Here is a 27,395-nt window from a genome sequence, read left to right as displayed (position 1 = left end):
TAAGCTAAAAGACGCATTTAGTGTTCTAAAGTCTTTTGCCAGAACAATTATAAGTAGTCGTTTTTGTTTTCTTATTTTATCTTGAAGAAGCTGACTTAGCTCAATTAGGGCGGTAATCGTTGTAAGCGAATAAGTCTTACTAGCGTGAGAGCCAGAACAATCAGATTGAACTTTGTTGCAAGGCATGATGGAAAACCTCTACCTTCCCGGAACGAAAACCGAGAGTATGAATGCAGGTGCGTAAAACTTGACCAATTCTAAACAGGCGTAAATCTCGAAGAAAATTGGCAGTAATGAAATATTCACATGGACCTGGTTGCCACACTGTGTTTAGCTGAAATTTATTTTCGCAAACACTTGTATGTATGGTAATGTAAGGCTCTTCTGGTAAAAAAAAAAAAACTAGTTCGGACGACGTTTCGGTCGTTATTCAACTGACCTTCATCAGGACAAATGAAGTACAACGCATAACCTGGCAGTATCAGCAACAAACACTTGTATGTATTTTTAGTGTTGACACAGCTGGGAAAAACACAAATCCATCAAGCATCCTAAATAGCTTATTTTCCCGCAGTCTCGTGCAAACTGCACAGCTTAAAAGTTTAAATGAATAAAAAGTTCCGTTTAAATGACCTAGGGTCTCATCAGTGCAGTTTACTATGACCACTGATGGCTCCCATGCTTATTTAATAACTTGTATATTTGCAGAAATAGCCCGGTTGCGGAAACGAACCAACATCCTGACAGTTTTTATCATCATAACAATAATGCTACTCAGTGCATTGGCAGGTGAGTCTCGCGCCGTCATTGGGTGATGTCAATGGTGACGTACAGGTCTAAGAGTGCGGATATGCCAGTAAGCATGTAAATGGGGATGCCCAGCGATTAGACGGAAACGACGCTAACCACACGCACGTATTCACGAGACGTTGAATCAGGTCATAGGGGGAGAAACCGGTTAATTTGGCTGGCTGAAGCCCATGTCGCTCTTACAGGCCCAGTTATCTCGTATGTCCAAAATCGTAACTCCAGCCTCGGCGATGGAAACGTATGTTTGTGTTACAACATTTGACCTTGTCTATCCTTGAATGACATCGGATCAAATTATAATTTTTGGTGGTTTTGCGACGGGCAACACTTATGGCCCCACTGTTTCGTGACTTGGGGTAGTTGGGACAAACGCTGGTTGTGGTTTCATGGTTTTGAAAACTAATGTAACCTTATCAGTGAATCACGTATCTATCTATTTTCCGTATCTATCCGCGCATTTGTTCTGAGCAAACATCCCTGCGGCATCAAAATATCGCCAAAGCTAGGGTGCACAAATAAATTGGTCAAAGGCCTAGAATGTCGAGTTTGCCAATTCATATCAGGTCAATCACGACATGTTGTCGCGAAATTACTTAAAATCATGGCAATTCACGTTGTTTGAACAAGCACGTCATCCTCAATGAATATGCTGATTGGTACGTTGGTCACAACCTATAGTCAGCAATTTACATTTCAAACGCCCAGAAGGGAAATGCGCACGGCACCGCAAACCGCAGCAGCCAAGAGTTTGACATCAACTCCATCTATCCGTTGTTTGATACCACATAATTGAAACCGAGCGGCGCGACAATACTTTTTTATTTGCATAACAATTCTCTTCACCGTAGGACTTTCAGCAGTCGTATCGTATTCTCGTGATACTTCGCCCAAACAGACTAAACTATCCCATCACACAAAACATCTTTTTAAGGTTCGCACATGTTGCGGGCGACCAACCGAAAAAAGGTGCTTGTAAAGTTGACAAGATCGTGCAGCGACAAAAAAATATTTGCAAACATGACAGTGGCGTGTCGGCGGAATGCTTGATAATGAAAAGCTGTTTCCGGTTACAAGGGTTCTTTAATCGCTGTAAAGTATCATATAAAACTGAATATTACCTTTTCGTACGACAGTGATACATCGGTTGTATAATATACATGCATATCAGTATGCTGGAGACAGTATAGTGCACATTGTTTCAATCAATCAAATCTCAACGAGTGCCAGACCGACGCAGGTTTGTTTGTTTAACTGGCCAGACATTTTTGGGACTACTGTTTTTACATAAGTCATTTGTTTACAAACTGCACAAGGTGAAACCTCACAAATAAACATAAAGACGCCGTAAGCGAAAGAAGTTCGTTAAGTTTGTTCCCACTACATAAAACCACGACCAGCCAGTATATGTAACAGGGCTCTGGACCCAAACTCGAAAATTTATTTAAAGCATAAACAACAGGAAGTGAAACTGTGACGTGAATATAGCAGGGAACAAATTCAACTGTTTCAAGCAATCGAGATGCACTAATGATACCTTGTAGGTCGAAACAGCGGCAATCTGTATGCAGCACACAAAACTCTTGGCTCAATGCTTAATAATTGACTCAATGCTTATTTATGTGATATATAGCTGTCTCAAAAAGAGTAAAGTGTCTGACGAAACCACAACAATGTAAAAAAAAAAATTACCACTGGGAGAGGTGAACCTTCGCGTCCAACCAGGTCTAATTTTTTTTGCACCAGATCAGCCAGGCCAGACTTACAGCAACGCAACAACCCTGGCAACACTAAAGCCACGAGAAATGGTTCAGAAATGTTCAGAAAATGTTACACAATTAGATTTGTCGCGGCGTTGTTCGTGATTGGACAAATTGGATTTTAAAATGTGTAACCGCCGCGCCACAACATGCCACTGACTTCCGATAAATTTCAAGAAATATTAACTGCCAGTAGGAAATGTGGCGAGACAGCCATGGCGTTTATGGGCCAAGCGCTCGTCTCTTGACAGCAACTTCCACCACCATAGATTAATAGATTCAATGCCTTGCAAAATCAGCGACGACTTCCCATTTGATACACGTTATGTCGTAACGTGATGCTCGTGTGAACATACTCGAAACCACGACAATTGCGAAAACAAACAAGTCAAATACAAAACGTTGATGGTACTAAAAAACTTAAGTTGTGAACATCTCTGGTTTATCCTAATACTGCCTTGTTACTTTTTTCATGCTATGTTTGACGAAAATTAATGTCCAACATCCACAACAAAGAATGCGCAGTTTTTCACGTAGTAAACAGGCGCGTGTAGATTAGTTTGGGAGCGGTGAATATGTTCAAAAATTCCACATGAGATCCTGCATGGAAATCGCATGTATTTTAACACAAGTGTACGTTTGCAGTGATCTACTTTCTCAACATCGAAGTGACTCCGTACCAAACCGGGTCAAAAAGCTTGTTTGGCGCCGGACAAAATCCCAATAACCCGAGTCAGGCCAACACAGCTGAAATCAACGCCAATCTCACTAAGCGTTTGTCAGAGGTCGAAGCACAACTCAATGCCTTGCAGGTAGGCCCCTATCGACAATATTAATAGCTTGTTGACGCCAGTGTGACGCGTATCGGCTGGGCTATGTGTACTAGTGCGACATATCACTGCAAGTATTGTCCGGGGTTCATAAGGAGGCAGAATTGGTGGTGGTCACCGGTAAACAACTTCAATGTGGCAAACAATGGAAAAACTCTTGCGGTATTATTGCCCGTACTCAAACATTATTGTCACAATTTCCATTATGACATCATATTTACAAAATTTAAATTTCTTTTAAGCACAAGAGCAAATAATCGTGAGCTCATTTAAATTTTGTGTCTCACAGGCAAAGGTAATGGACGCGACCACAGCGACGAACGCAACTCTCGCACACACTCGATCGATTGGGCGACAAAGTGATTCCAAAGCCAAGGTAGAATGTCAAATGGTGCAGATTAACTACTTGGGAACCGCACAAAAGTCCGCACTTGTCGCGAAAAGGAAACATAAAAATGTCTCAGTGGTAATTCGCGTACCGCAACGCAACTGTCACGGACCCATGTCGACTGGCACTTGGCGGTTTGTTAAACTTCCTTGTCCGCGATAAACCTCATTCCTTTATTGGTCATGCTCTAAACCAGGGATGCACCGAAAGTTCGGTTTGCCGAATTTATTCGGCCGAAACTAAGCTTTTCGCAAGTATTCGGTTTCGGCCGAATATTTCTGCAAAATTCGGCCGAAACCGAAACTTTTTTACTGCATATAACGCTAATACGCAAAGTTCAAAAAGGTTAAAATCATTGTTTAAACTTTACGAATATGTTCCTTTCATTTGTTGACTTTCACAGAAATGATAAAAATCAACTTTAAGCAGTTGGTACCGAAGACGAGGTTATTCTTCAAGCGCCAATAAAAGCCTGTATGATAGGATCAGATCTAATCCAGCACATGATTTGTTTAAATCATGTGCTGGATTAGATCTGATTCTAATCCAGCACATGATTTGTTTAAATTTACTGCGTTTAAAGAGATGGATACCAAAATTAGTTTCGGTTTATTCGGCCGAATTAATTCGGCAACTTTTGCCGAATATTCGGTTTCGGCCGAATATAAAAATAGCTGTTTCGGTGCATCACTACTCTAAACCTATATTTTCCAGTAAACATTTTGTATTGTATTTTTTCCACAAGCCTAAATATACTTTATCACTCCGACAAATTGCAACAAAACATGCTGTTCTTTTTAGCAAATGAACAAGACCTTAAACAAGACCACGGGCAAGCTCAGAGAGAGAATCGAAGACGTGGAGAAAAGCTTGATTAGTCAAGTGCAGGTAAATATCTCACGAGTTTTGTCCGCGAACAAGTTTGATGACGGCTAAAACAAAGTTTATCGACGACCCAAAACGTTTAAAGATGACCTTGTAGGCGTTATTAATAGTATTAAAAACACACACACAATGAGCAAGTGTAGAAAAATAGTACATTACTCCCGTTGTCCGCGTTTTTAAAAATATTTAACAGTTTCGATTTGCAATAAGCTACACAGGAAAAGAAAAGGTGCCAATAACAACATCACTTGTTTGATTTTGTCCAGAAAGTAAACAATTCCATGTCGAAAAAGGATGAAAAGCTAGACGAAAACCTGATGCAACTACAGCAATTAATCCATCAACTTCAGGTATTCACCCGTGACCCAGTCGCGACCCTTACGTCATTTCCGCAACTTACCCCCACTAAAACAGAAATGACGCCAAACTTGATTCGCGAACTTTTTTATCGTACCAGGAAACGGACGGCTCTGCTCACAAGGCGACCAATGCAAGTCTAAACGCACTTCGGCGGGGACAGTCGCAACTTCAGGACAAGTTACAAGTAATTATAGATACTTCTGCGTGACAATTTAAAACAAATAAACACTACAGCCTTTTACGGGATCATGATCGCAAACACAGCACTTGATAGCCACCTTCCATTTTGTACAAGCAACACAAGACAATTAAACACAGAGGGAAAGGTATATCAATAGTATTACTTTAGGCTACAAATATTTAAAACACAACACAATAAAGCAGAAGATTTGTAGGAATTCAGCAGCACTTTTATTGTCATGCACACTCCCCACATACACGTTAACTGTTGCCCAGGTTGCGAACGAAAGCATGCATATGGACTTGGAAAAGGTGCGAAGTCAAGTGAAGAAACTGGGGACCGAGGTAGCTGCCAACATGGTAAGGGTTCCATTTTTCAGCAATTATTTCCCACAACTAACACCTATATGGTGATCCTCCACAAAAAAGTTTATCACCGAGTGCAAGTGGGTCCCAGGCTTAATGCAATAAGTTTACCATACAATATAAACTAATTATCCATGTAGATTAAACCAGCGGACTAGAAACAAACGTTCCTGTTAGGTTCAAGCGACCTTTCCCACAGGCTGAATCATTTACGTCACAATAGGGATGTTAACACAAGCATCATTTGCATCAAGACAATTTCATGCAAATCTGCGTGTTGTTGCTAAAGCGACGTCCTCGATTCGACCGATTCCTTGTGGTTGTACGGAAGTTACTTTAGGGAGTGCATCACAATCCCAAACAAAGCAACGAAACCCATTTACTGGGGAACGACCACTCTTATTGCAAAAAAGCCATTGTTGCAAAACCTTGTGCAAGCAGGGTTGTCATTGATATACAACGTAAATAAGAAAACGACTGGAAAAAGAATACGATTTTCCTTTGAAGATTTCGTAGTTTATCGTGCAAAATATCCATAGGCGAAGATTTCCACATTGTGGTCATGTTTGCTTGGAAACCAAAAGCACCGTCTGCATAACAAACAAGGCGACAGTGAAGGATTAGGAAGCGTCGTTTATCTCAGACAATGGGATATTATTTAATTGGAGGAAGTTGCAGAATGCTGGCGGTCGCGTGATCATCCGTTGAGTGAAAAAGGGTTTAAAACCGCGTTTGTTTTCATGCACAGAACTCATCCAAAGAGCTTCAAGAAAACACTGAACGGTTACTTCAGGATGTTGATGAAATGAAGAACGCCGTGGTAGCTCTGGAGGTGAAATGTTGTTCAATTCATGCAGTTATATAAAATACAGCTTTTAAGTACCACAAAAAATGGACAATTAAACAAACATGCAACTGTTTGAATTTTACATGTTTGACCGAGAAAGCGTAGTGCAAAAATTTAAAACCACGCTTTTTGCAGAATAACTCCACAAGACCTCATGAACTTTTAAAACTTCGAGAGGATTTGCAACAATACAGCGATGACGCTGCGGGGATTATTAACGTACACACGATTCACTTTTCGGTTTTGATTTTGTCCTTCTTTACCCTTTAATTAACCTCACTCGGTTGTAACTACTTTGTAAGGAGTCTTGCCTTGAATTGCGAAACATAGAATAGCAAGCATCGAAATTGTTGATCGTATAAAATTTGATACGGAAATTCTGTCACAGAACAAACTGGCCGCGAATAAACAAAGGGTGGCCACAGCCTTCGGAAATATAACCGAACTTGGAAAGGAAGTCGCCCTAAACATATCGGTATGTTTGTGTTGTACATTATATAAAAGTGGTGCAGTGTTGTTAACCTCTACAATTCAGATCAATCCATACATGTCTAACGCGCGAAAACAAAGTATCATTTTGTGCGAAAAAATATATGCAAAAACCAAACGTTGTTGCAATTATTTAGAAACTACGAGGAGATGCAGAGACAAAGTCGGCAAACAATGACAGAAACCTGGCCCTTTTCAGACAAGACGTCTTGGCAATGGTGCAGGTATGGATCAAATTATACACAGTCATTCCAACGACGATCTAAATTTACTATGGCTGATTTTATTGGGAAAATGGCTGGCGTAAAAACAATGTACTTTGTTAAGCATATTTACATTGGACCTATTTGACCAAATCAGTCCCACAGTTAATCAGAAATACCAAAAAAAAGTCACCATCGAGAGATTTTCACAACAAACTTGCCTTACTATCAGGTAGCACGTGACAGGATTATGGTGTTAAATATTTTGACTTTTAACTTTATTGGAGTTGGACACTCGTGTTATGAGGTGCAAGGTAGTAAAAACCGTCAAAAATATTTGATTAGAACAAGACGGGTGCAGTCTTTCCCCACTTGGAAGCACTAAAGACAAGTTTGCTTGGGAAGCACGAAGCTTTGAATGGATCAATAGCAGTAAGTAAAATTTCCTAAGTTACAAAAACAATTCTATCTGGAACTCTTGATGGATGATTTGACTTTGTAGGAATTACAAAATAAAAACAAAGTTACTTAATTGGCCTTCGCGCAACAGCGGTTACAAGTATTGTGCAATAACAACTTGAAAAGGTTGTTATTTATATCTTGTTGCTTAGAGTCTTTGTTAGCCATAACGCTATCAGGAGATTTTGTCAATACACACTCTTCTTCATTGTGCGAACATATTTGATTTCAAATTCAAAACAATATTCCCACATTAACAGATGAAACTTGAAACCATCCCCGAGAGGTTGTCGCTTTTCGAGGAACGCCTGGGCAGCCTCGCGACAAACGTCAGTCGTCAGTTAACAGTAAGTCTGTAAACCGATCATCACATCCCACTGGGACCAATAGAGCCGCATATTACTAACATGTTTCTGATAACGCAGCAAGCGAACAATTTCATCACCAACATTAACACGCAAGTTGTTGATGCGGCGTCCGCGACTCCACCAAACAACACAGAAGAGATTCTGGTAAGTTTTACATTTACTCAGACAGATCAATAGGAAACCCGCACTTAAGAGCACCTGGAGTGTTCGCCAAAGACATGAATGTTTGCATGAACAAATGCTCACTTGTGGTGGCTAAAGTCGCATCCTCAATTACAGTTATAACCAATATGCAAAAAAAACGATAGTTCACATACCATTTTTGGACCTGCTGACAGGTTTCTTAATTACTGGGCCACTGTAACCTTAAGCCTAAGCACCATCGACCGCAAGAATATTTTGACGAGCTTTACAGCTGGTGAGCTGCAACAAGGTTCGGTGAGTGTCGTTGTGATATCGGGTTACATATTTGCCGAGCATATCCTCCGCCTGGTACGCTCTGGAGCCGAGCAGCAAATGCGAAAACAAACTCGCACCAAGACTTTGCGCCGACAGGCTTAATACCGCTGCGATCCTATCGTGCGGAAATACGGGTACAAACCGCAAATGTCAGAGTGCCAATGATGACTGCAATACTTGCAATATTTTTCCCCGAACGAGTTGACTCATGACTTATTTTCGGCTTTCTTCGGATCGCTTTGATGTGCTCTGAAAGCGAGGAAGCAATTACTCTGACCAGTATCCGTTTCTGCACGCGGAAGGTCCCTAATTTACCGTCATTGTCCATACACATTAAGAACCAGCGCTCGTTGTAAAAGAAGTAGTAAAAACACAAAAGTGTGCGCACAAAATTGGCGCTTGTAGTGTTCTGTTTTGTTCTAAGCGTATATCACAGAGTAGAGCTGTATCCAAACCTCATCTCCAATTTACAATCAATACACGTTTTTTGACCCTTTTTTCAATATTTCAGGCCGCACTGCAACCAAGACTGGACGCAATTAACCTGGCAGTAGAAGCGAAGATTAGTAAATTGGTAAAGGAGACAAACAAAAACATAACGGTAAAAAATATAACTTTAGATCTTGGGCAAAGCAGGTCTTATTATGTGCAACCTTATTTCACAGAGCGAAATAGAAAAGATTAAAACCAAAGTCTCTGAACTTGATGCTGCGTATGATACAACCGGAGACGACAATTACGAGGTTTAAACATTAGCAAACCGTAGCTCATAGCTTTCGTGTACACTTTTTATACGTAACACTACTTAATCGACGGCAATGCGTTTCTTTTCTAAACATAAATCAATATCTTGTGGCATTATATTGAATAATACGTATTTGTTTGGGCATTGAGTAAAACTTGTGAAATGTTTTTGCGGTTTGCCTGAACGTTTGGAAACTTTTGTTTACAGCAAATAACAGAGGAGGAACCCGCATCATTCGGCTAAAACAATCTCCAGGATGTCAAACTACACTGTGACGATTTTTATTGCAGCCACTCCGCCACATTTTTTCCTAAAGAAATAAGCACAGTTTTCAATTCAGACTGCGGCATTTTCACAATCTAATTTACAAGGAAGCATCAAGATCATGTTGCGTGACCGAAACACCGACATAAACAAAGCGTTTAAACACATCTAATGCTAATCCTCGGGATGTGTCTAAATATTTAACGGCTTTTGTTTACAACAACACTATTTGCTGTCACTGCTAGGTGGCACGTGATACACAGAAATAATGTTGCACTCTTCGAACTAACGCGCGTTTTGAATATTTCTGAACAAGATGCGATTTTGTTTGTTTGTTTGTCACAAAAAAGACCAGATTCCAAAGTATGACAAGATAAGTTGCACGGAAACAAAAGTAAAACAGCGCTGGCAAAACAGGCTGCTGTTCACGAACACTGATTGCCAAAACGAGTTTTTTTAGCGAAAGAGTTCAATCAAACAAAACGCCGCTTCGAGAAACGTTTCATATACAGAAGCAACTGATGTGTTACAACCGGCAATGTGTTCATTTCCAGCAGTGTAAAACTACATTGTATTTGTTTCCTCATCGCGCTATGTCTCTAATCACGCGACACTGCAAAAGGTGTCCGTTTCTTTTCTTTTTTTGTGTGTGTTGTGTCTTGAATGGTCGCGCCAGGCGTAACATCGACCCTGATAAACCCTTAATTTGTTGCCCGAAGGGCAGCAGTTAGAAACTGCATAGAAACAACTGTTATAAAATAAGTGTGAGTTCAACCTGTGGCTTATTTGTTACAAGGTTGTCCGAGGCAGTGTATAGATATAACTTTGTTTAATGCGTTTTTGTATGTGGTATCTTTTTTTCTTACTCTGTGAGTGAATACTGCTTCAAACATGGGCATGATGTAAAAAGATTAAACACATATATGTGTGTCATTTTTATGATTTCTTTTGCTATCTAAGAAAGGCAGTGAATCTGTAGTTTTAAAACCACCAGAGAAGGTTGCAAATTAAAGGTCATTTTACTCATAATTGCATTACTTGCTGGTCTTGCAATGGCATACAACAACAGGAAATAATGGAAGAAATATTTTGTTTTTGGTTAAAGCAACGTAAAACTTAGATATTATGTTTATAATGAAAACTGTAACAAAAAACTTACATAAACAGTCCCAAAAACATAACCCCAACAAAACGAGACTCAATATTATGAAGCTATACATTCCCAATTGCCAAGCTAGGGCACAAAGGTTAAACAAAATGTTATAACATAATACATCAGTTAAAATAAAACAAGGCATTTTGATGTCAATGGACACTTTACATTAAGTATTTTTGTACAGTAGAAATTTATCATGCACAAAAGCATGAAACTAGACCTAGGCCTAGTCCACTTTTGAAAACAAGTGAAGTACCATGAGGGGTTCAAGTAAAATACCTAGTTAAAAAATGCCAATATGATGCGCAGTTTCATCAACAAATAACAAAAATTGCAACACAAACATACCTTCATTTGTCGACCAAACTTAATTTGCATTTCAATCCATTTTAACCCGACGATCGATCAGTCAAGTAGTCAAATTGCGAAAAAAATGGCGCCAAAGTTAACCCAAAACCAAATTGAAACCAGATGACCGCAAATTATGTGAAAACTTTTGGGACGAAAAGAAAACCACTCTCTTGAGAAACAAAAATTTTTCAGACAATCTTGTAATGATGTGAATTTACAAGTTCAAAAAAAATGTGCTTACGGTAACTTGATTTATAAATTACGTCATAATCACGTGCCGAGCAGCTGATCGATAAGGGGCAAAGTCCGAAGTCCGTTGTTTGCAGTTTGTCTTGTGGCAAACAAGGTTGTATTGCATCATTTGATATTTCGGAATATAACCGACTTGCGTTAGTCCCGTCGTGTTATAACTGAGCTTGATTTAGGTAAATCAGAGTGTGAAACGACATTGCTAACTGTTTTATTTTCTGTAGCGAAGTAATTACGGCATTATACCTTATTATACCTAAGTATTAAATCTGAAATGATGGAAAACGATATCAAGAGAAGAGTAGTGGGTTTTGAAAGTTGCCAATGTCCACCGGTGCGTACTTTTTGATTTAAAGACTAACAACAACAAAAAAATTAACATTTTTGATTGTTTTATTCACACAGAATGAAAATGCTCTAGAACGGGTGGTTAATCTTCCGATTGTTAACTCAACATGGAGCTTTATGCAGTCCTATTACAACAGTGTTAAGGAGTCTTATCCCACTGTTACACCATATCTTCAGGTACCTACTGTACCTTTAATTAGGTTTGAATAGTATCTATAAGAGAACTGGCATTATAATTCAGGATCCACTTTATCAGTATGTGGTATGTAAATGATTTCATAAATTATCATTCTTCAAAAGTTGTGCCAAAAACTTCGAAGCTTTTCTGACTTTAATTTGACAATTATACATTAAAGGCTGCAGAAACTTTGACATCAACTGCTGCAAATATTGCTTTGGCCACCTCTAAACCTGTGGTACAAAAATTTGGTCCTGCTATTAATGATTATGCAAACCGTGGCCTTGACCAGTTGGAAGACAAAGTTCCAATTATTCTGAAGCCACCAAATGAGGTATGCAAAGAATCAAAGCTTAGCATGTATGTCATTTCACCGAGTATCATTTTTATTTGCATTGTAAGTCCTGCATTGTTAGATATATACAGTTTAATAATAGAATACTGTATGTTTTACTTTCTACAAAGAATCCTTTTGACAGATTTTGAAACAAACCAAGGACAGGGCTGGCAGTCTTTTGACAAGTCCAGTTGACAGTGCATTGTGTGCAACTGAAAGATATGTTGACTATTATCTGCCAAGTGATGAAGAGGAATATTCTTACGACAGCGATGATTCATCTGAATCTGATGATGAAGGTTAGTGGTTATAAGCTTGTAGTATATTTAATTACAGCTTTCATTTCAAATTAAATAGAGTAATCCGGTTCTCTGAAGTCTTTTTTGATTGGTCTGAATTAATGTTAAATCTAGATTTCATAAAACCTTTCAAAAAACAATAAAAAATTGAATTTATTGAGAACTAGACAAGGACAAACAATGGCATTTAAAGCTACAACTACAAAATATTTATATTCTTTCAGATGCAAAAATGGAGACCAAAAAAGCCAGTGCACGAATCAGCGATATTTCAATGAAGGTATAATTGCAAATTATTATTTTGTAAGCCCACAAAAACAGTTGTATCCTTTTCAATGCAGGTTCGTAGGCGCTCCTACAAGCATGCCATGAAACGTTGGCATGGCATTCATGTTAGAAGCCAGGAGGCACTAAGCAAACTCAACTTCACTGTCGATTTGGTAAGTAACATGTGTCCAACATGTTTTATTGCGCAATACTGTGGTGCAAAGTCCAAAGCATATGTGCTTAAGTGAGCGAATGGCCCCTGGTCAAATGGGTTTGTTTGTTGAGTGAAATCTGCACCTTGTACTGTTTACATCTCTTAGAATATATGGGAGAAAATGATTTCTGAGGACTGGTCCTGAAAATAGTATTGCCAACCGGGCAATATGTCATTGAATTGAACCCTTATGTTGAGTTTGGTTCCAGACATACAGTTAATACAAAAACAATTTTGGAAGATATGTCACATTTACATAACAATATAATCTTTTTTTGTTCTGGTAGATCCAATATGCCCAGAATGGGATTTCTTCTACTACGACCACTCTCCAAAACTCTGCTAATTACGCCAATGTACAAGTGCAAAAGGGCATGGATGCAGCCAAATCCAACTGGAAATCAACATCTACCATGTTAAATGAGGTGACAAAATATTACAAATATCTGCATATAACCCTTGATTTTTGTTGTCCATTGCACTGAACCATTGTAGTTTCGAAATATTTGCCGTTGAATTTTGCAAAACTTGTATATATATATCATATGCATAATGATTTCACTGTAACAACACATTCCAATGACTATTGTCTTAACTCTTGTTGTTTAACAGCAAATGGAAGGAAAGGTGTTGATCTATGCACAAAATCTCACTACCCAGCTCAACACAACATGTGCCACTGCAGTGACATATATGACCAACTCTCCACATCTGCAGCACCTTCTGACAAAGGTATGATGCATAATTTATGTCTTATAAATTAACCATTTTCATATGGAGTATGTAAAAAGTTTAAAAAAATGTTAGTTATGTTGGGAGCACTATTTATCAATTTAATCAAATGGAGCCACACGATTTTATTGAACTGATAATGCCATGAGATCTTGCCAAAGTAAAAAAAAATCTATAATTTCTGCAATATGGACTTTTTGTTGTAATTAATCATGTTCATAAATTGACATAATAACTCTTCACAAATTCAGGCCAATGATGCCAAGGCTGCTACTGAAGAACTTTGCACCATGTTTGACAACAAGACACATCTCAGTGAAATTTCCTCATCGATTTTGGCATCGGCTCGTCCAAAAATGAAGCTGGTTGAAGATGCTCTGCTCCAAATTCTGGAGAAGCTTGTGGAACATCCTCCCATGTCTTGGCTGGTAAGATGCTCACTAGCATGCATGTGTATTATATACCAAATGCCCTGCATGTAGCCTGTAATGCAATTTTACACAGCGGAGACCTAATTAGTACAAGGTCAAAAGAATGACAAGCTATGGTATTGGCAATCTGCTACGAAATAATAAGACAGACATATTGGTTGGTGGAGATTTGTTGCAAAATAGTATTGATTGATCTAATGTGCTGCAGGAACATTGTTGTCCACTATTAAGCGAATTAATAAACTGCGAACTGACTTTAGCGCTGTAGTAATTTGTTACACTTGCTATCTAGTTTCCTTGCCAATGTGCGCTTGGTTGTAACTTATACCATAAGCTTTGAAAATTGCAAGAACTGAAACAGTGCAGTAATGTTGGTCCTTTGGAATTTGATACTAACAATAGAACTGTTGTGGAGTTTCATGAAATTTTGCTGGTGTTTAACATCTAGGCTCCTGAATGTGATGTGGACCCGTTTGGTGGCATTTTAATGGAGGAAATAGAAGCTAATTTGTATGGATTACCACGTGTCTTTGATAATGGTGTGTTGACGTAACGTTCCCTGGTGTTCTGTGCTTGTTGCATGGTGAAACAACTTTAATTACCTGCATGCATTGGCAATAATACTCTAGTGGGATTGCTTCAGCTTCTTCATTGTAGATATTGAACTTGATTAGCATTTATAAAATGAATGCTTTAGTTATATCATTTAGTCAGAAACTGCTTGAAAGGATTAGTTGAAATTTGACGCATGCATGTGTTGCAATCTTACTATGTTTATAAAAAAACATGACGAAAAATATTCCATTTTTCAATTTGCAATTTACAACAAGATTATGTTGTATGTTTTCTGTCAGTTTATTTGTACTAACAAATGTGTTTGTATATGTGTTGTTGTTGATGCTTTAAACCAGTGGTTCTTAACCCATGGGAAATTTTCCACTAGGGGGAAGTTATAGGTTTGTAGGTAATTAGTTGGCACCGAAATATACAAAAGTTTTTGGAAAAGAAATGTTATATTTTGTATTGAATGAGTGTTCTACACTAATTGGCATTTGATCACGCAATGCGATATAAATGCAATACCTAACTTCTTAGTCAATTTAAAGTTAAAAAAAATGCTAGTGGGAAATATGGATTCCGTTTAAAGGTTAAGAACCACTACTTTAAAGTTAAACAACCATCATTATATTTACGCCACACACGAATTCTTGAGCTTCACGCGTACATCAACGACTTAATAAATATTTCATTAGATCCGCCAGCATTGCAACCCAGAAGCCGAACCGCGTCTGGCGACAGGAAGCAAGGGTAAATGCGATACAGACGATGAAGAATGATGTATACAGTGTACATACGTACCAACATGTATCACTATATGTAGCTTTGCTTACTAACCTGCTTTCACACATATAACTCGGCTACTTTTAGCTCAAAATTTTGCTAGTTTGTACGAAAATGGATACATTTTTAATGGTTTGATTGTGCAATTTTAAAATGCAGCTTAAAACGGTTTTAGAAAAATGTTGCATTAATCTATAGTCGTTGTCTCGCATATATATTTGTTGTCTGTAGTGATTGCCTGGTGAAGACTAAATGCTTTAAACCTTGAAATAAACACACTTATGTTATTCTGTGTGTCAAAGTATGTATTGGTGGAATAAATCCGGGACAATTTGACTCCTGTTGTAAAAAAATAGCATTCTTTTGCAAATTCCTAAAGTTTAGAAGAATTGAGGCCACCGTACCCCGATGCAGGGGCATAGAACCGAAAAAAATTGTTTCTTTTGCCAGAAAATGCTTTTTTATTATTTACAACTCGACGAGTCAACACCATGCGACACTTTTAATCTAAGCATTACGGAGCAATATCTATTGAGATGCGTTCAACTTCATAAGCGTATTGGACAATTTTTTGCATGCTAAAATGAATGAAATGGGGAAATAATGTAATGACAAAATTTCAAGTGTTGTAAATTTCGCGGATCCGAAATCCCATCCTTTATTCCTTGGAACGGAGGAAGTTGCAGATCACTCTGTACCTGGTAGGGGTAACATGACACGTGCATGACCATATTGCGTCACCACGATCCTGGGGAAACTGTTGACCGGCAGAGTACTGCATCCCTGTGTATCTGTCAGTACATTTGGTGACACTGGGACGCGAGTATCTCACTGGATACACTGCAAAAAAAAAACACGAATCTGATGGTTAATAGTGGTTTTATCGAAATATATCGATTGAAATCGTAGTTATAACGCTTACAAGTTTTATGCAAAATAATCTGGATCAGTTAGAACCAAGTTACCCTGACAGGCTGCCGATCGCGCACCGCTATTAAAATTTGTATTTCTATGAAAGTCCGAGGAAACTTATTTAAATACAAACTTATATGAAATTGTGGAGTATATTTTGCTATCGCTTAATTTCATTGCATCTTTTGTAACGAAGTTTTGCATTACAATTACGAAAGTTGTCTTCAATTTGGTTTGCAACTATTTCGAAGCATATTTGCATTGGCTAATACACTGCCTGTGCGATAGAGGACTACATTCAACGACGTTTCTTGAATCTCGAAACAGTTCATTCGAACGTAGAGTAATCAAAGCTTGAAATTACCAGATTGTGAACGGCCCCCGCCCCCAGCACTCCCCGAAGTTGTTGGATATCTCAATGGATACGCTGCAAAAGAACAAAAATCTGATGACAACTTGTGGTTTTATTGAATTACATCGATTTAATTCGTAGTTTGAACGATTACAAGTTTTATTCGTTACACCAGTGGTTCTTAACCGATGGATAAATTCCCAGAAGTGGAAAATATAGGGTTGTAGGTGGGTTAGTCGGCACCAAAATATACAAAACTAGTTGTAAGAGAAATGTGATATTCTGTAATCACTGTGTGTCGTGCACTAATTGCCATTTGGCCACGCAATACAATACTTAAAAGTGTTTTGATACTAGCAACATTTTAATACTAGTAAGGTATAGGATTCTGTTCAAACTGAAAGAGGACAATGCGGGAAAAAAAGTTAAGAAACACTGCGTTTTATGATATATTGAATATAACGTTGAGCAATCAAAATGAAGCCTGAAATTACCAGATTGCGAATCGGCATCGCCTCCAACACTTCCCAGAGCCGTGGTAACACAATTCTGGTATCTTCCTCTTCCTCCCATGCATGTGCATTGCAATTCCTGGTTGTTATGCATGGTGACAAATCTTGATCCGGCCGCAGCAAATTCGCCGGTCGAGGTGTCGCAGCATGGTATATCCACGGCTTTAAAAGGAAACGTTATCTCTATTAGAATCTGTAACTGAAAGTGCTATATTTCAATGAAGCAAAAATCGCCCCTTACTGATGTCAGCTCATTTATTACTAGGAAGATTTTATTTCGCCCTCCTATATACGCGCCATTAGTTTCTTATCCAAATAGATAAGCTGACATCAATACACGACTTGCGGATTCATTGAAATATTTAAAAACACAGAAACGAAGCGTTTTTATTCATTAAAACATCATTAGGCGACGTTGGGCATAGTCCATTTCACAGGGTATCGTGAGCGCTTGTTGAGAAAATGCACCACAATGAAATGAAAAACAATTGAATATGTACAAGCAACATGAAGCCAATAATATGACTAATGTGAGCTGCAGACAGATGGCAAATCAGTGCAGATTGGTGTGTCTCTTGCTCCTGCTGGCCAAACGGCCATAGGTCGGAACCTGGCATAGTCTAAATGCCAAAAACTCACTTGATTTTGATTTTCAGTATGAATACATACTGCGAATGCGTGGCCTATCGATCCTTTGCAAGTTTCAAGCAAGAGGTGTCACAAAAGTTACAACTGTCTGTTCCAAATGGCCATAGGTCGAAACAATGGTCATTTGTCTGCAGCTCACATATAGGTTTTCGATATGTTTTCGACTTGCAACACAAAATAAAATATGGAAAACTAAAACATACCTGAACATCTCATAAAATTTCTGGTACACCTGCAGCTGTACTCTCCCATAATTGAACCATCGTGTGTCATCTTTCGTGTGCGAGTATATGTTGCACCGTCTGCGTACGACTGTCTGTTCCAGGCATCGTAGCAACCTTGGGGAAAAGAATGTGCATCTTTGTAATGATGCTACTCCCAAGAATGTAGGAAAAACTCATTAAATATTACTTGTGAACTCACGTTTCTAATAATACAAAGTGGTGGGATTCAGCCGGTTAAATGACCTACGCGAACTATTTGTTAACAACCGTGTGTGAAATATTTGTTAACAAAATATCGTGGTTGCCATGAAAGTTTGGAACCATTGCTTTACGCTGAAACGCATGATTTTGTTGGGGACCAAATAGAACGTCACACAAACCTCAAACAACAATATCGTCAAACCATTTGTTGTATGATAATCGTAAGAAATCAAGTATTTTGTCAGCAGCGCCTTTTTGTGTCCTGAATATGCCTGGCAGCGTCAGTAACGGATTGTTCGCGTTCTAAATACTTAAAGCGAAAAAATAACGAACCTCCGAACCCGCCAGTATTTCCTATGCTACCAGGGGCCACTTCCGGTGCAGGGGGCAAATCACAGCCTGCAGTTCTGCACTTTATTGTTGGGACTCCGTTTTCCAGGATGCAGCGACACCGTTTTCGAGGTCTCACCTTATCGAATTCCCGTCCAATCTGGAATCTCCTCCCAGCATGTAGACAAACTCTTCCGTCAACTGAAAAGAGCAGATTGTTATAGTCAGTTGGAGAAAACCGCCACCCGTTCGTGGTTCTCTCGACGAGATTTTTCTTTGTTGATTGTCCCCAGTGGAGCAGCCAGTCCAAAGTTTTGGTGCGGGCCAAATATTTTATGCGTTGTAACTTGTGGTAACACATAGGAACAAAAAAACGATTACGGCAAGTTTAAATATGTTTTTAAACAAAAATGCGTTTCGTTTCAATATCACCCCAGCATTACAATATCATTTAACAAGGCAGATAACGAAATGATTGTGACCAAATTTGAACCACAAATTGAACATTAGGAAAAGCCTAAATTTGCGAAAATAACCTTAAATTTAGGAGAGGCCATAGCCTGCTTTAGCCACGCTCTGGCTACGCCGAGGAAACCGTACAATGCAGTTTTGATTAAACTATTTTTGGTGTTATTCTGCGGTGCAATCACGTACTTGGTCGGATGGGACGGATGGAATGTCTTCCACCACCCCCACTCGGTATGAATATGGGTTTTGTGCTCCCTGGATGGTGGCCGACCGGCGATCCACTTATGGAATCTCCACCGGTTCCACTGGACTCACTTGCGTTGGTAGCAACAGATGAAGTTGTCGGAGGGCTTGTGGTTTGTGGGATTACAGTATTGGTACGGCTGCACACCATGCGAATACATGAATCCCCCAAGCATCGACAAAGAAATAGCCTTCCGTTTTTAATGCTCCTGAATTGGGTTCCTCCCGTATACGACACACCCACCGAAGTGCACGTTTCAGTCATGCCTGTGAACACATTGAATTTTTTGTACAATGTGGATTTCATTAAACTTTGCCAACAAAGGTTGATTTTAATATAAACAATATACAGGCCATAGATACAGCTGATGTAAATTTTATTTTGTAGACATAACTGTTTTAGCAATCATTTTTAATGCACTATAACGAATACAGTCGTGTGGACAATCGGCATTTCAAATAAACAACATACAGATGCTATAAACTTAAAAGATAAGCTTGTGAGATGGAAAATAGGTGAATTGTTTGAAAACTTTACCTTGGACGGCAACGGTCGCTCCCATCAGAATGCAAAAGACTGACAGTAACATGGCTTTTTTAGGTTATAACTGTACCTGCAAAATAAAGCGCCTGTTGACAACATAAAATCAACATCCATTTTAACATACAAAAGCAAATACATAGGCCACATACAATGATGCAATGCAACTATACTTTTGCACATAACACAACATTACAGGGATGTGCATTTATTCCAAAACTGAATCAAATCCCAAGTTTTTGTCCTCGAAAGTTGCAATACACCAATCGCTCTCTGTAAAGTTCAGTTTTGCAGCATTCCAACCAGTCATTTGGTGCCGGGTGGAGCCGGGCGTCCTTCTTTAAGTAGACCGGGACACTCGACCCAAATAAGCGAACGGATCCTTCCTCGTTCGATGGTTGTTTGTCTGCCAAAACGCTCCAGTGCAGCCAACCGCAAAGGCGAGCAGAGTGCGTCGTCCTGCTTATGCATTTCCATCCCCGGCAAGAAACCGGCAAAAACACTGACTTTTAGGAAACAATGTTGACCGGAGAAATTAAATTTGTGATTTTTGTTGCGTAAAGTTTAGTGTGATCGGGGTTAGCTAAAAGTAAAATGAGGGTTTAGCTAAGTCGTGCTTCAACACAATAAACTACTTCGATATACACTTGGTTATTCCGTTAATATTCCTTGACAACTCTGGCACAGAGGAAAACAACAACATCCATATTTTTGTCACAACAGTGCATCAGAAACGACGAAAGCATGATTTCTAACTCCTGTCTGACTGAGTAATGAGTAGTGATTCATAATTTAACAAAAAGAAAATCTTCTGCCAAGTCAGCATGGCCAGAAAAGGTTCTAGCAACAACAGCAGGTAATCAACAGGAAACGTTTCAAAGATCTCTGGCGCGACAGGATTTCTGTGGCAAAGGTCGAAAACAAGGTCACAAGTTCGGGATTTTTAATGTTTTCCTCATTGGCTTTTGACGCTCTTTGTGGTTCAGCTCGTTCAAAATGTAAAAAAAAACGGACTACCGACACCTTTCGTTACTTGCTGCATAATTGGGAGAATGTAAGAATGAACAATGTCCTTGTTTGGTCTGCAGAACTTTCTCGTGTAACTTTGACTGTGTATTTTAATCTGAGTAAAAGATTGGTTTATAGTTTAATTCATATCTTGTGAGTTTGTTTGTTGATTTGTCACCAACAAATGGTTAAAATATGTTGTTTTTTATTCACAAATACGTTGTATACGTTATAGAAATCTAACGAAAAATTGACTGTGTTATGGTGGACAAAATAACGACCAGTTACACGTGAATCAGTCAAAACGATTATTTCGCCAAGTCAGCATTGCACTGTAAGGGCGCCTGCAAATGCACAACAACCCCAGGTAATTATAGGAAATGATCAAAAAGTCGGGGCAGACAACGGTTTCCGTGGCGAAGTTAGAGGACGAAGCAAGGCTAGCAACTTTTCAAGTTTGGCTGTGTCTGCTTGTAACTTCATTACAGATTACCTGGGTTGCAGTGCGACAATTATGGCATGTTGTAATTTAATATGACGATAACTTAAGTGCATTTTGGGTTATTTGTGCGATAGACAAATAAACGTGAAGTGAAATAAAGAAGCACCTCAATGGAAACTGCTACATTTTGCCAACACCTCGAATAAGTGTTTTAAGAAGATATGGGGTCGCCCTACACTGTTCGCATTCAGATCATAACATTTTTACATCGGAGTCATTTCTAATATTCAGTCCACTGTCTTTTACAGACATTTTGGCTTTACAGGACCCAAGGAAAGTAAGCGTTTAAGTCCGCAAACCTTTACCGCTTTCTTTGAAACAAGGTCAAAAGTACAGCTTTACTTCCGATCGAACACACAGTGACTGATTACAAACGCAAGACAGCACACAAACACACGACAAAAACACCTAGCTTGTGTAGAATGTAAAATATTATCACATAAGCATGGAACTTGAACAATATTTTAGGTAAATGTTGGAAGTGTAGTTGGTTAAACATGTGGTACTTGGTGTAAACTCTAACAAAAGGTAAAATGAGTGCCATCGAGGCGTATGTCGATGAAATTGGGCAAGTGGAACCAAATTATTGCAGACACGTCGAATGGTGGACATCGATAGCTCACACAGACTGAAGTAACAGACTAAAGGAATATCAAACAAATCCGCAGGAGGAAAACACAGAAATTGAGCAAAGAATCACAAAAAAACAAGGAATAAAAACAAGTGTTGAGATCACAAACCCAACTGAGTGCAGGAAAACTCTTTTAGTTGAAGAAAATTTTTCAAAACTTGAAAACTTCGAAAGGTTTTGACCTCAATCCCCGTCTTCTTCAAACCACCGTTTCGGTTCACTGAGCAGCGAGAGCGACGACATGTGACGTAAGCGGATGACGCAATCGTCGTGGGCTTTCTCACGTGGCGATTGAAGACACCTAGAAATGATAGTTTTTGAATGTTTTGTGGACACACTGCGATTTCCCCGAATATTTACTTGTGCTGAAAAAACAACCAATGGGTGGCGTGCACCACCTTATTGCAACAAAAAAATACAGGAATGGCAGCATTGGTCAAGCGCCCGACCCATATACCAAGAAGAAAAACCTGACCGGGATTCGTGATATCCTGGGTTCAAATCCCGGTGTGGTCAAAAATAAAAAAAACAGAAAAAAAAAATGAAATTGCAATCACTTTTTCGACGTACTGCGAAATTCCATTACCAAAACATAATGCTCAGTCTCAACTTAAAACTTAATAAAGAGTCTCTGAGAATGTTTAAAATTACAAGTTGTGCATATTACTTTTTCTGGGTGATATGGCCAAACACTAACATGGAAAATGCAATCGATATGTCGTTACTATAGAAAGAAAACACCCCTTGTAATTCTGAGATATGCAGAAAACATAGACATGTTTTATTTATTAAAGACTTTTTCTGGTTGCACCTTTGCAGCTTTTTGCCGGACAGTCGTACGCCCACTTTAAGTAGTTTGTCTCTGATTAAACGCACATCAGAACTCAAAGAGTCTTCTGCAAGTGAATAAAAACACACTCAAGATCAGTGTTATGTTTGCAAAGACGTAGAAATGTCAGCGAAAACCAACCTGAGCCCTTAGACGAGTTGAAGGTGGATTGCTTGGCGATCTGCAAAGTACACAAGAAGCCATTGAATTGTGTTGATAAGAGGATTAATTGCCTTTTGTTGATTTCGTGGCCAACTGATGTTGTAGAAAGCATTTATTGGCGCGGTCTTTTCGTCACAGCGGTTTAAACGATGACATTGAAGCGCTCAACCTTTGCTAGCGGAAAAGCCTTATTCGTTGAATTTATTTGTGTTGAAACACGACAGGCGAGAATGTGGTGAATTGGCATAAAAGCTTTTGTGGAGTTAATTTGACATCATGCCTGTAATTTGCTGGCTCCGATAACATTTGCGTAACAAATTACAAAAAAGTTATAAAAAACGCATTGTGTTAGTTGGAATCACTCAAGCGCGACCTTTTTTAAACCAAATACGTCACAAGACCACAAAAATGTATTTTGACAATAATTGCATAAATGGCTACATGGACTTTTCATCAGAGCATATCTGGCCACCGAAATGCAAATTGCAAAATCTGCATGAAGCTTTTAACCACCAGTGGAACAGTATTTTTCTAATACAAACATTGCGCAGAAATTCTACACGTTTTATGTCAGACAAACATCTTACAGGTTTCGGCGATGGAGTATCTCTGTCACGTGAGCGGCGTTCCGAACTCGGGCGCCGCACTAGTGGGCGTGGCGTCAGGGCCTGGCGGGCCGGTGGAGCTGGTTCCGAGGGGAGGGTTTGGCTCCCGACGCATTTGAACGGGTCCGATATGATTTGAATCGGGATCTTTCGGGGTCTCGACTTCGACTCCTGGCAACAAAGAAAGTTTGCAAAAATAAGAGTCGGGCAACAGTTTTGGAAGAATGTTTGATGAGATGCATGACATAACATTCAATTAAGAAAGGCACATTATCATTTGCCATGGGTTTAAATTTTATCTAAAAAGGCGCTACAGACAACTAAACGGTAACTTTACAATGGTTGCTGTTTTCATGTTGCCAGTAGTATGGCGGTAACAGAAATTTCCACATGATACTTTACAAGAAACGAATAACTTGTGTTCGGTGAAATGGTTTGTCCCAAATATATGAGGTTTATCGCAAGTCGTTGCTTACAATGTCACTGCAGTTCTTTTTCCTTCCGGTAGTCTTGCGTTTCGGTTGGCTGAAAAGTACGAAACAGGCACGTAATAAATTAATATGCTGTGGTACTTTATTCCACGAAGCAAGTAGTTTGTAACAGTTTGTTATCATTGCAAAAACATGTACTATAAACCACTTTATTGTTGTAGTCGTTCGCTTCAAAGTAATGATTTTCCTACTTCTCATATAACATACATTAACTCAATTATCAACCTTGACAGCGACGCAAACACGTGACTTACAACTTAGGAACAGCCCTCTGTTGCATTAAAAAACGCAGATCTTCGTCGTCAAGGGGTTTAGCCAGTCCAAGAGCAGCCATCTGGGTTACTATATCATCGCCGCTCTTTAATCCTGGAATAACGTCCAATGTATAATTCATGGCAACAATTTTAGAGTGTATACCGTGTGTCAATGTCGAATTTTAAATTTTTCAACGAACAGAAGTCTGAAGCAGGTAAACATAAAGCGCTTGTGACGACATAATACATATGCAAGCAGCAATTTGAATTCTATTTACACATAGTTAATTGTTCAAAGGTAGGTTAGAACTCTGTAAACTGCTGCGTACCACGGGTGTTTCCTAAAACAATATTGTGTTGCTCTGTTGACTGTATTTGAAAACCCTGTGTACGATTTTGAAACGCGAGCTATGTAATAAGGCCAAACCAGAGGGAGGATATAATTAAAACCAAATATGTTTTGAGGTTTGATCAATGAAAAATGGAATTTTATACAAAGCTAACATTTAATATAACCAACAAAAGACCTTTTAATTAAATCTGGATCCAATGTTACTAACGGAGACCACGTTTTATACAAATCAACATCGCTTTCTGTTGCCCAAGGCCATAAAGGAGCCTATATTGGCAACAGCGAAACCGCGTGGCCAAAACAAACCAACCCTTATTGTTCTCAGTCTGATGTGAAGTGGTCGTTCGTGGGTCTTCATTGTCGGCGGGTTCGGTATAGTCAACTGCCACTGTATGTAGTTCAATTGCCCGCCGCTTGGCCGTGTTCTGATGATGCTTGTAGCGCTTGTTGTGTCGCAAAGGTCGACGTTTGCTTTTCCCAGCGCCTGTCGTTTTCGGCCTAAACATTAGGCTTATTAATGGTGTTTTGGGTTCCACAAATTGACCACGAGTTACATTCAAAGAAACACTCCTAAGCTACACAATTTGTGATGGCATAATGGCTTTTCTGATAATCAAAAGTCAATACATGGTCAAATTGTATGGCCATGTATAATCCAGACTTAAATATTTATCGAGATTTCCTCTGGTCATCATTTGCAGAAAAAAGCTTTCTCTACTATGTATTGGATTGGCATATGCACAAACATAAAAGTAATATAAATATCTAGTGTTCACAAGAACACTCTGTCAATAAAACTTAAAGCGGAATTGTTTAAAACACAACAATAAACTGGGCTGCAATACTTCAACAAACACTAATTTAACTGAAAAAAATTCATACCTGGGTGACTCTTCCAGAGGTTCAGCACAAGGGTCGACATCATAGGATAATTCTTCATCTACAGACTTGGGAGACTCCAATAGATCAGGTTCCATTCCTATTAAACATCCCCTGCTGTCACACAGTGTAATATCTATGGCAAGCTTTGGTTTTTCAGCTTCAGGCATAGCGTTGGCAGTTAAAATATCTGGATTGCTTTTGTCCATTGAATGTATTTCTGTTGCTGTATCAATGTTGTCTTCGGTTTTTGCATTGGGTAAAGTAAGAAGATCCGCATTCTCAACTTTATCTTGCAAAAGGAAATTTAACGACTTGTCCACATTCAAAACTGTTGGCAGTGATTTGTAAAGGGGTCTTCGCAGAAGTACATGCTGAAAGACACAAGCACACCTTACTCTTTTACAATAATTTATGCTAAAATTTACACAAAATGGCCAAGAAAACTGTATGATGGATAACAACTATAATTAGTACTATTTTTTATTAGGTAAAAGCCTTATATACAAAATTCATTTAATTCTAACAAAAACTATTTATAAGCAATGTGGAGCCAATAGAGAACTTTTAGGTCGAAACAGTGGCCATCTGTCTGCAGCTTATACACAAAACTATTTATGTTCATAACCACAAGTTAGTTTACTTTGAAAACATGTTAGTTTACTAAGAAACAACTACATATTAATTTATTGAAGAAAGAATGATTTGGAAAATAAAAACATTAGTTTAAGAAAGACTACAATACCTCACAAAAGTTATCAGAATATTGATCATAAATGTCCTTCATATAATCTGGTGTAGGGCACCTGCTTTCCCTGTTAACAGGAACATTGCATATTCATTAAGATCACATTTCCCACCAAATTGTTTGTTGTTTATCTATTAACTTAGGTCTACTATCAACAAAGTATATTTTCTAAACCTCAAAGCTAATAAACTTATGGCACCTTTTTAAATTTTCCACAGAATCATGTGAGATGGATTGATCTTTGTATTGCAAATACCTGTCACCTTTTACTGCACAAAAACATACACAAGGTTATCAAATTAACTCTATACACAATGGTAGACATTGTCTCACCACAAATGTCTTTATCTTTTGGTACATAACTACTCTTTGGTCTGGGTGTCTTTTCAGAATGATAGCCCTGACCTGAAATTTGTCAAAAAATCTTTGTTAGGTGTGTACTGAATAAAAAACACCCAAAAAACATACAGTAGGCCTATTTCAATTAAAATAATATCAAGTTTATAAGTATACCCAGTGAATGAGAGCTTTTGGGGCGCCTTTTTAGAAGAAAAGGAGGCTTTTCTTTTTCTCTGTTTAGTGCAATGCTTGATGCTGGATGTGCCCTTTAAAAATACGAGACTTACAGACTTCAGCGTATTTACAAAAAAACATATTAAAAAAACTTACCAATAGTTTTGTTCTGCAACGGTTGTACAAGGTGGTTTAGTGGACATTTTCGTGTAGGAAAATACAGGGCGTCTGCCCGGCGAGTTTACTTGCATTATTAACAAAACGTTCACATGTGCAAAACGACGCCACAGCACGTCACTCAAGACTCCACACACAAGTGCCCGGAATCTCAATTTCAAAACACAAGCAGCGCTTCACTTTGTCATAGAAATCAACGCCATAACAACTCATTTTGTGACGTGTTTTGCCAACAGCGGCTGAATATATATTTAACACAAAGAAACACTCCGTGTCGTATAATAATCATAGATTTTCATTTGTTAAATTTAAAAACATTTTATGTGAATCAATTTATTAGTTTGTTAAAAAGGTTTTTTTTATTTCTCGTTAAAAAGGTTTTTTTATTTCTGAGAAATCACTCTTGTTAATGTTTAGCACACCTCCAGCCCCAGTCACATTTCATTGTCAACCAGGTTCGCAAAGAGCATGTACAGCCCTAGCATGCACAGCCTTATTAC

The 27,395-nt window shown here is 38.7% G+C and overlaps 4 protein-coding genes across 6 annotated transcripts; 2 read left to right on the top strand and 2 right to left on the bottom strand.

Annotated features, from left to right (window-relative positions):
• Positions 1 to 71: 71 nt before the first annotated feature.
• Positions 72 to 10,343, top strand: LOC145902504 (uncharacterized). Its single transcript, XM_082990497.1, has 18 exons — positions 72 to 236; positions 709 to 789; positions 3,213 to 3,379; positions 3,687 to 3,773; positions 4,587 to 4,673; positions 4,937 to 5,020; positions 5,128 to 5,214; positions 5,487 to 5,570; positions 6,325 to 6,408; positions 6,559 to 6,642; positions 6,812 to 6,898; positions 7,050 to 7,136; positions 7,461 to 7,547; positions 7,835 to 7,921; positions 8,000 to 8,086; positions 8,913 to 9,002; positions 9,067 to 9,144; positions 9,354 to 10,343. Exons 1-18 carry the CDS (start codon positions 185 to 187, stop codon positions 9,387 to 9,389), a joined length of 1,536 nt encoding a protein of 511 aa, XP_082846623.1. The 5' UTR covers positions 72 to 184; the 3' UTR covers positions 9,390 to 10,343.
• A 1,004-nt stretch (positions 10,344 to 11,347) lies between these two features.
• On the top strand, positions 11,348 to 15,600 carry LOC145901696 (perilipin-2-like). 2 transcript variants are annotated; one of them, XM_082989459.1, is made up of 11 exons: positions 11,348 to 11,500; positions 11,572 to 11,691; positions 11,871 to 12,026; positions 12,172 to 12,328; positions 12,553 to 12,608; positions 12,670 to 12,768; positions 13,097 to 13,234; positions 13,422 to 13,541; positions 13,793 to 13,969; positions 14,421 to 14,511; positions 15,226 to 15,600. In XM_082989459.1, exons 1-11 carry the CDS (start codon positions 11,441 to 11,443, stop codon positions 15,282 to 15,284), a joined length of 1,233 nt encoding a protein of 410 aa, XP_082845585.1. In that variant the 5' UTR covers positions 11,348 to 11,440; the 3' UTR covers positions 15,285 to 15,600. The 2 variants fall into 2 exon arrangements, with proteins under 2 accessions (XP_082845585.1, XP_082845586.1); XM_082989460.1 differs by lacking the exon at positions 14,421 to 14,511.
• A 106-nt stretch (positions 15,601 to 15,706) lies between these two features.
• Positions 15,707 to 19,841, bottom strand: LOC145901697 (uncharacterized). The gene is made up of 7 exons (XM_082989461.1): positions 19,742 to 19,841; positions 19,147 to 19,470; positions 18,496 to 18,693; positions 17,941 to 18,075; positions 17,072 to 17,251; positions 16,590 to 16,652; positions 15,707 to 16,153 (listed from the first exon to the last, which is right to left on the bottom strand). Exons 1-7 carry the CDS (start codon positions 19,791 to 19,793, stop codon positions 15,972 to 15,974), a joined length of 1,134 nt encoding a protein of 377 aa, XP_082845587.1. The 5' UTR covers positions 19,794 to 19,841; the 3' UTR covers positions 15,707 to 15,971.
• Positions 19,842 to 21,578: 1,737 nt separating this feature from the next.
• LOC145903252 (uncharacterized) lies at positions 21,579 to 27,008 on the bottom strand. 2 transcript variants are annotated; one of them, XM_082991315.1, is made up of 13 exons: positions 26,875 to 27,008; positions 26,719 to 26,810; positions 26,539 to 26,610; positions 26,405 to 26,474; positions 26,203 to 26,272; positions 25,461 to 25,831; positions 24,889 to 25,076; positions 24,227 to 24,338; positions 23,958 to 24,006; positions 23,464 to 23,652; positions 22,856 to 22,895; positions 22,697 to 22,781; positions 21,579 to 22,186 (listed from the first exon to the last, which is right to left on the bottom strand). In XM_082991315.1, exons 1-13 carry the CDS (start codon positions 26,967 to 26,969, stop codon positions 22,069 to 22,071), a joined length of 1,551 nt encoding a protein of 516 aa, XP_082847441.1. In that variant the 5' UTR covers positions 26,970 to 27,008; the 3' UTR covers positions 21,579 to 22,068. The 2 variants fall into 2 exon arrangements, with proteins under 2 accessions (XP_082847441.1, XP_082847442.1); XM_082991316.1 differs by having other exon boundaries at positions 26,539 to 26,619; positions 26,728 to 26,810.
• Positions 27,009 to 27,395: the final 387 nt, after the last annotated feature.

Source organism: Ascidia mentula, chromosome 5, assembly GCF_947561715.1.
Source record: "Ascidia mentula chromosome 5, kaAscMent1.1, whole genome shotgun sequence".
NCBI lineage: Eukaryota > Metazoa > Chordata > Ascidiacea > Phlebobranchia > Ascidiidae > Ascidia > Ascidia mentula.
This window is presented reverse-complemented; position numbering and strand designations above follow the sequence as displayed.

Bases quoted from the DNA above. Each gene is read 5' to 3' on its own strand.
- LOC145902504 (XM_082990497.1), top strand. From the start codon at position 185: ATGATGGAAAACCTCTACCTTCCCGGAACGAAAACCGAGAGTATGAAT. The intron at 7,137-7,460 runs GTATGGATCAAA...ATATTTGATTAG, and splicing joins ACGTCTTGGCAATGGTGCAG to AACAAGACGGGTGCAGTCTT. The intron at 9,003-9,066 runs GTAAAAAATATA...CTTATTTCACAG, and splicing joins AGACAAACAAAAACATAACG to AGCGAAATAGAAAAGATTAA.
- LOC145901696 (XM_082989459.1), top strand. From the start codon at position 11,441: ATGATGGAAAACGATATCAAGAGAAGAGTAGTGGGTTTTGAAAGTTGC. The intron at 11,501-11,571 runs GTGCGTACTTTT...TTATTCACACAG, and splicing joins AAAGTTGCCAATGTCCACCG to AATGAAAATGCTCTAGAACG. The intron at 13,542-13,792 runs GTATGATGCATA...TCACAAATTCAG, and splicing joins TGCAGCACCTTCTGACAAAG to GCCAATGATGCCAAGGCTGC.
- LOC145901697 (XM_082989461.1), bottom strand. From the start codon at position 19,793: ATGTTACTGTCAGTCTTTTGCATTCTGATGGGAGCGACCGTTGCCGTC. The intron at 17,252-17,940 runs GTATGTTTTAGT...TTCCTTTTAAAG, and splicing joins AAATTTTATGAGATGTTCAG to CCGTGGATATACCATGCTGC. The intron at 16,154-16,589 runs GTAATTTCAAGC...TTTTTTTTGCAG, and splicing joins CGGGGGCCGTTCACAATCTG to TGTATCCAGTGAGATACTCG.
- LOC145903252 (XM_082991315.1), bottom strand. From the start codon at position 26,969: ATGCAAGTAAACTCGCCGGGCAGACGCCCTGTATTTTCCTACACGAAA. The intron at 26,611-26,718 runs GTATACTTATAA...GACAAATTTCAG, and splicing joins CAAAAGCTCTCATTCACTGG to GTCAGGGCTATCATTCTGAA. The intron at 22,896-23,463 runs GTAAGATGTTTG...TGTACTTTGCAG, and splicing joins ATACTCCATCGCCGAAACCT to ATCGCCAAGCAATCCACCTT.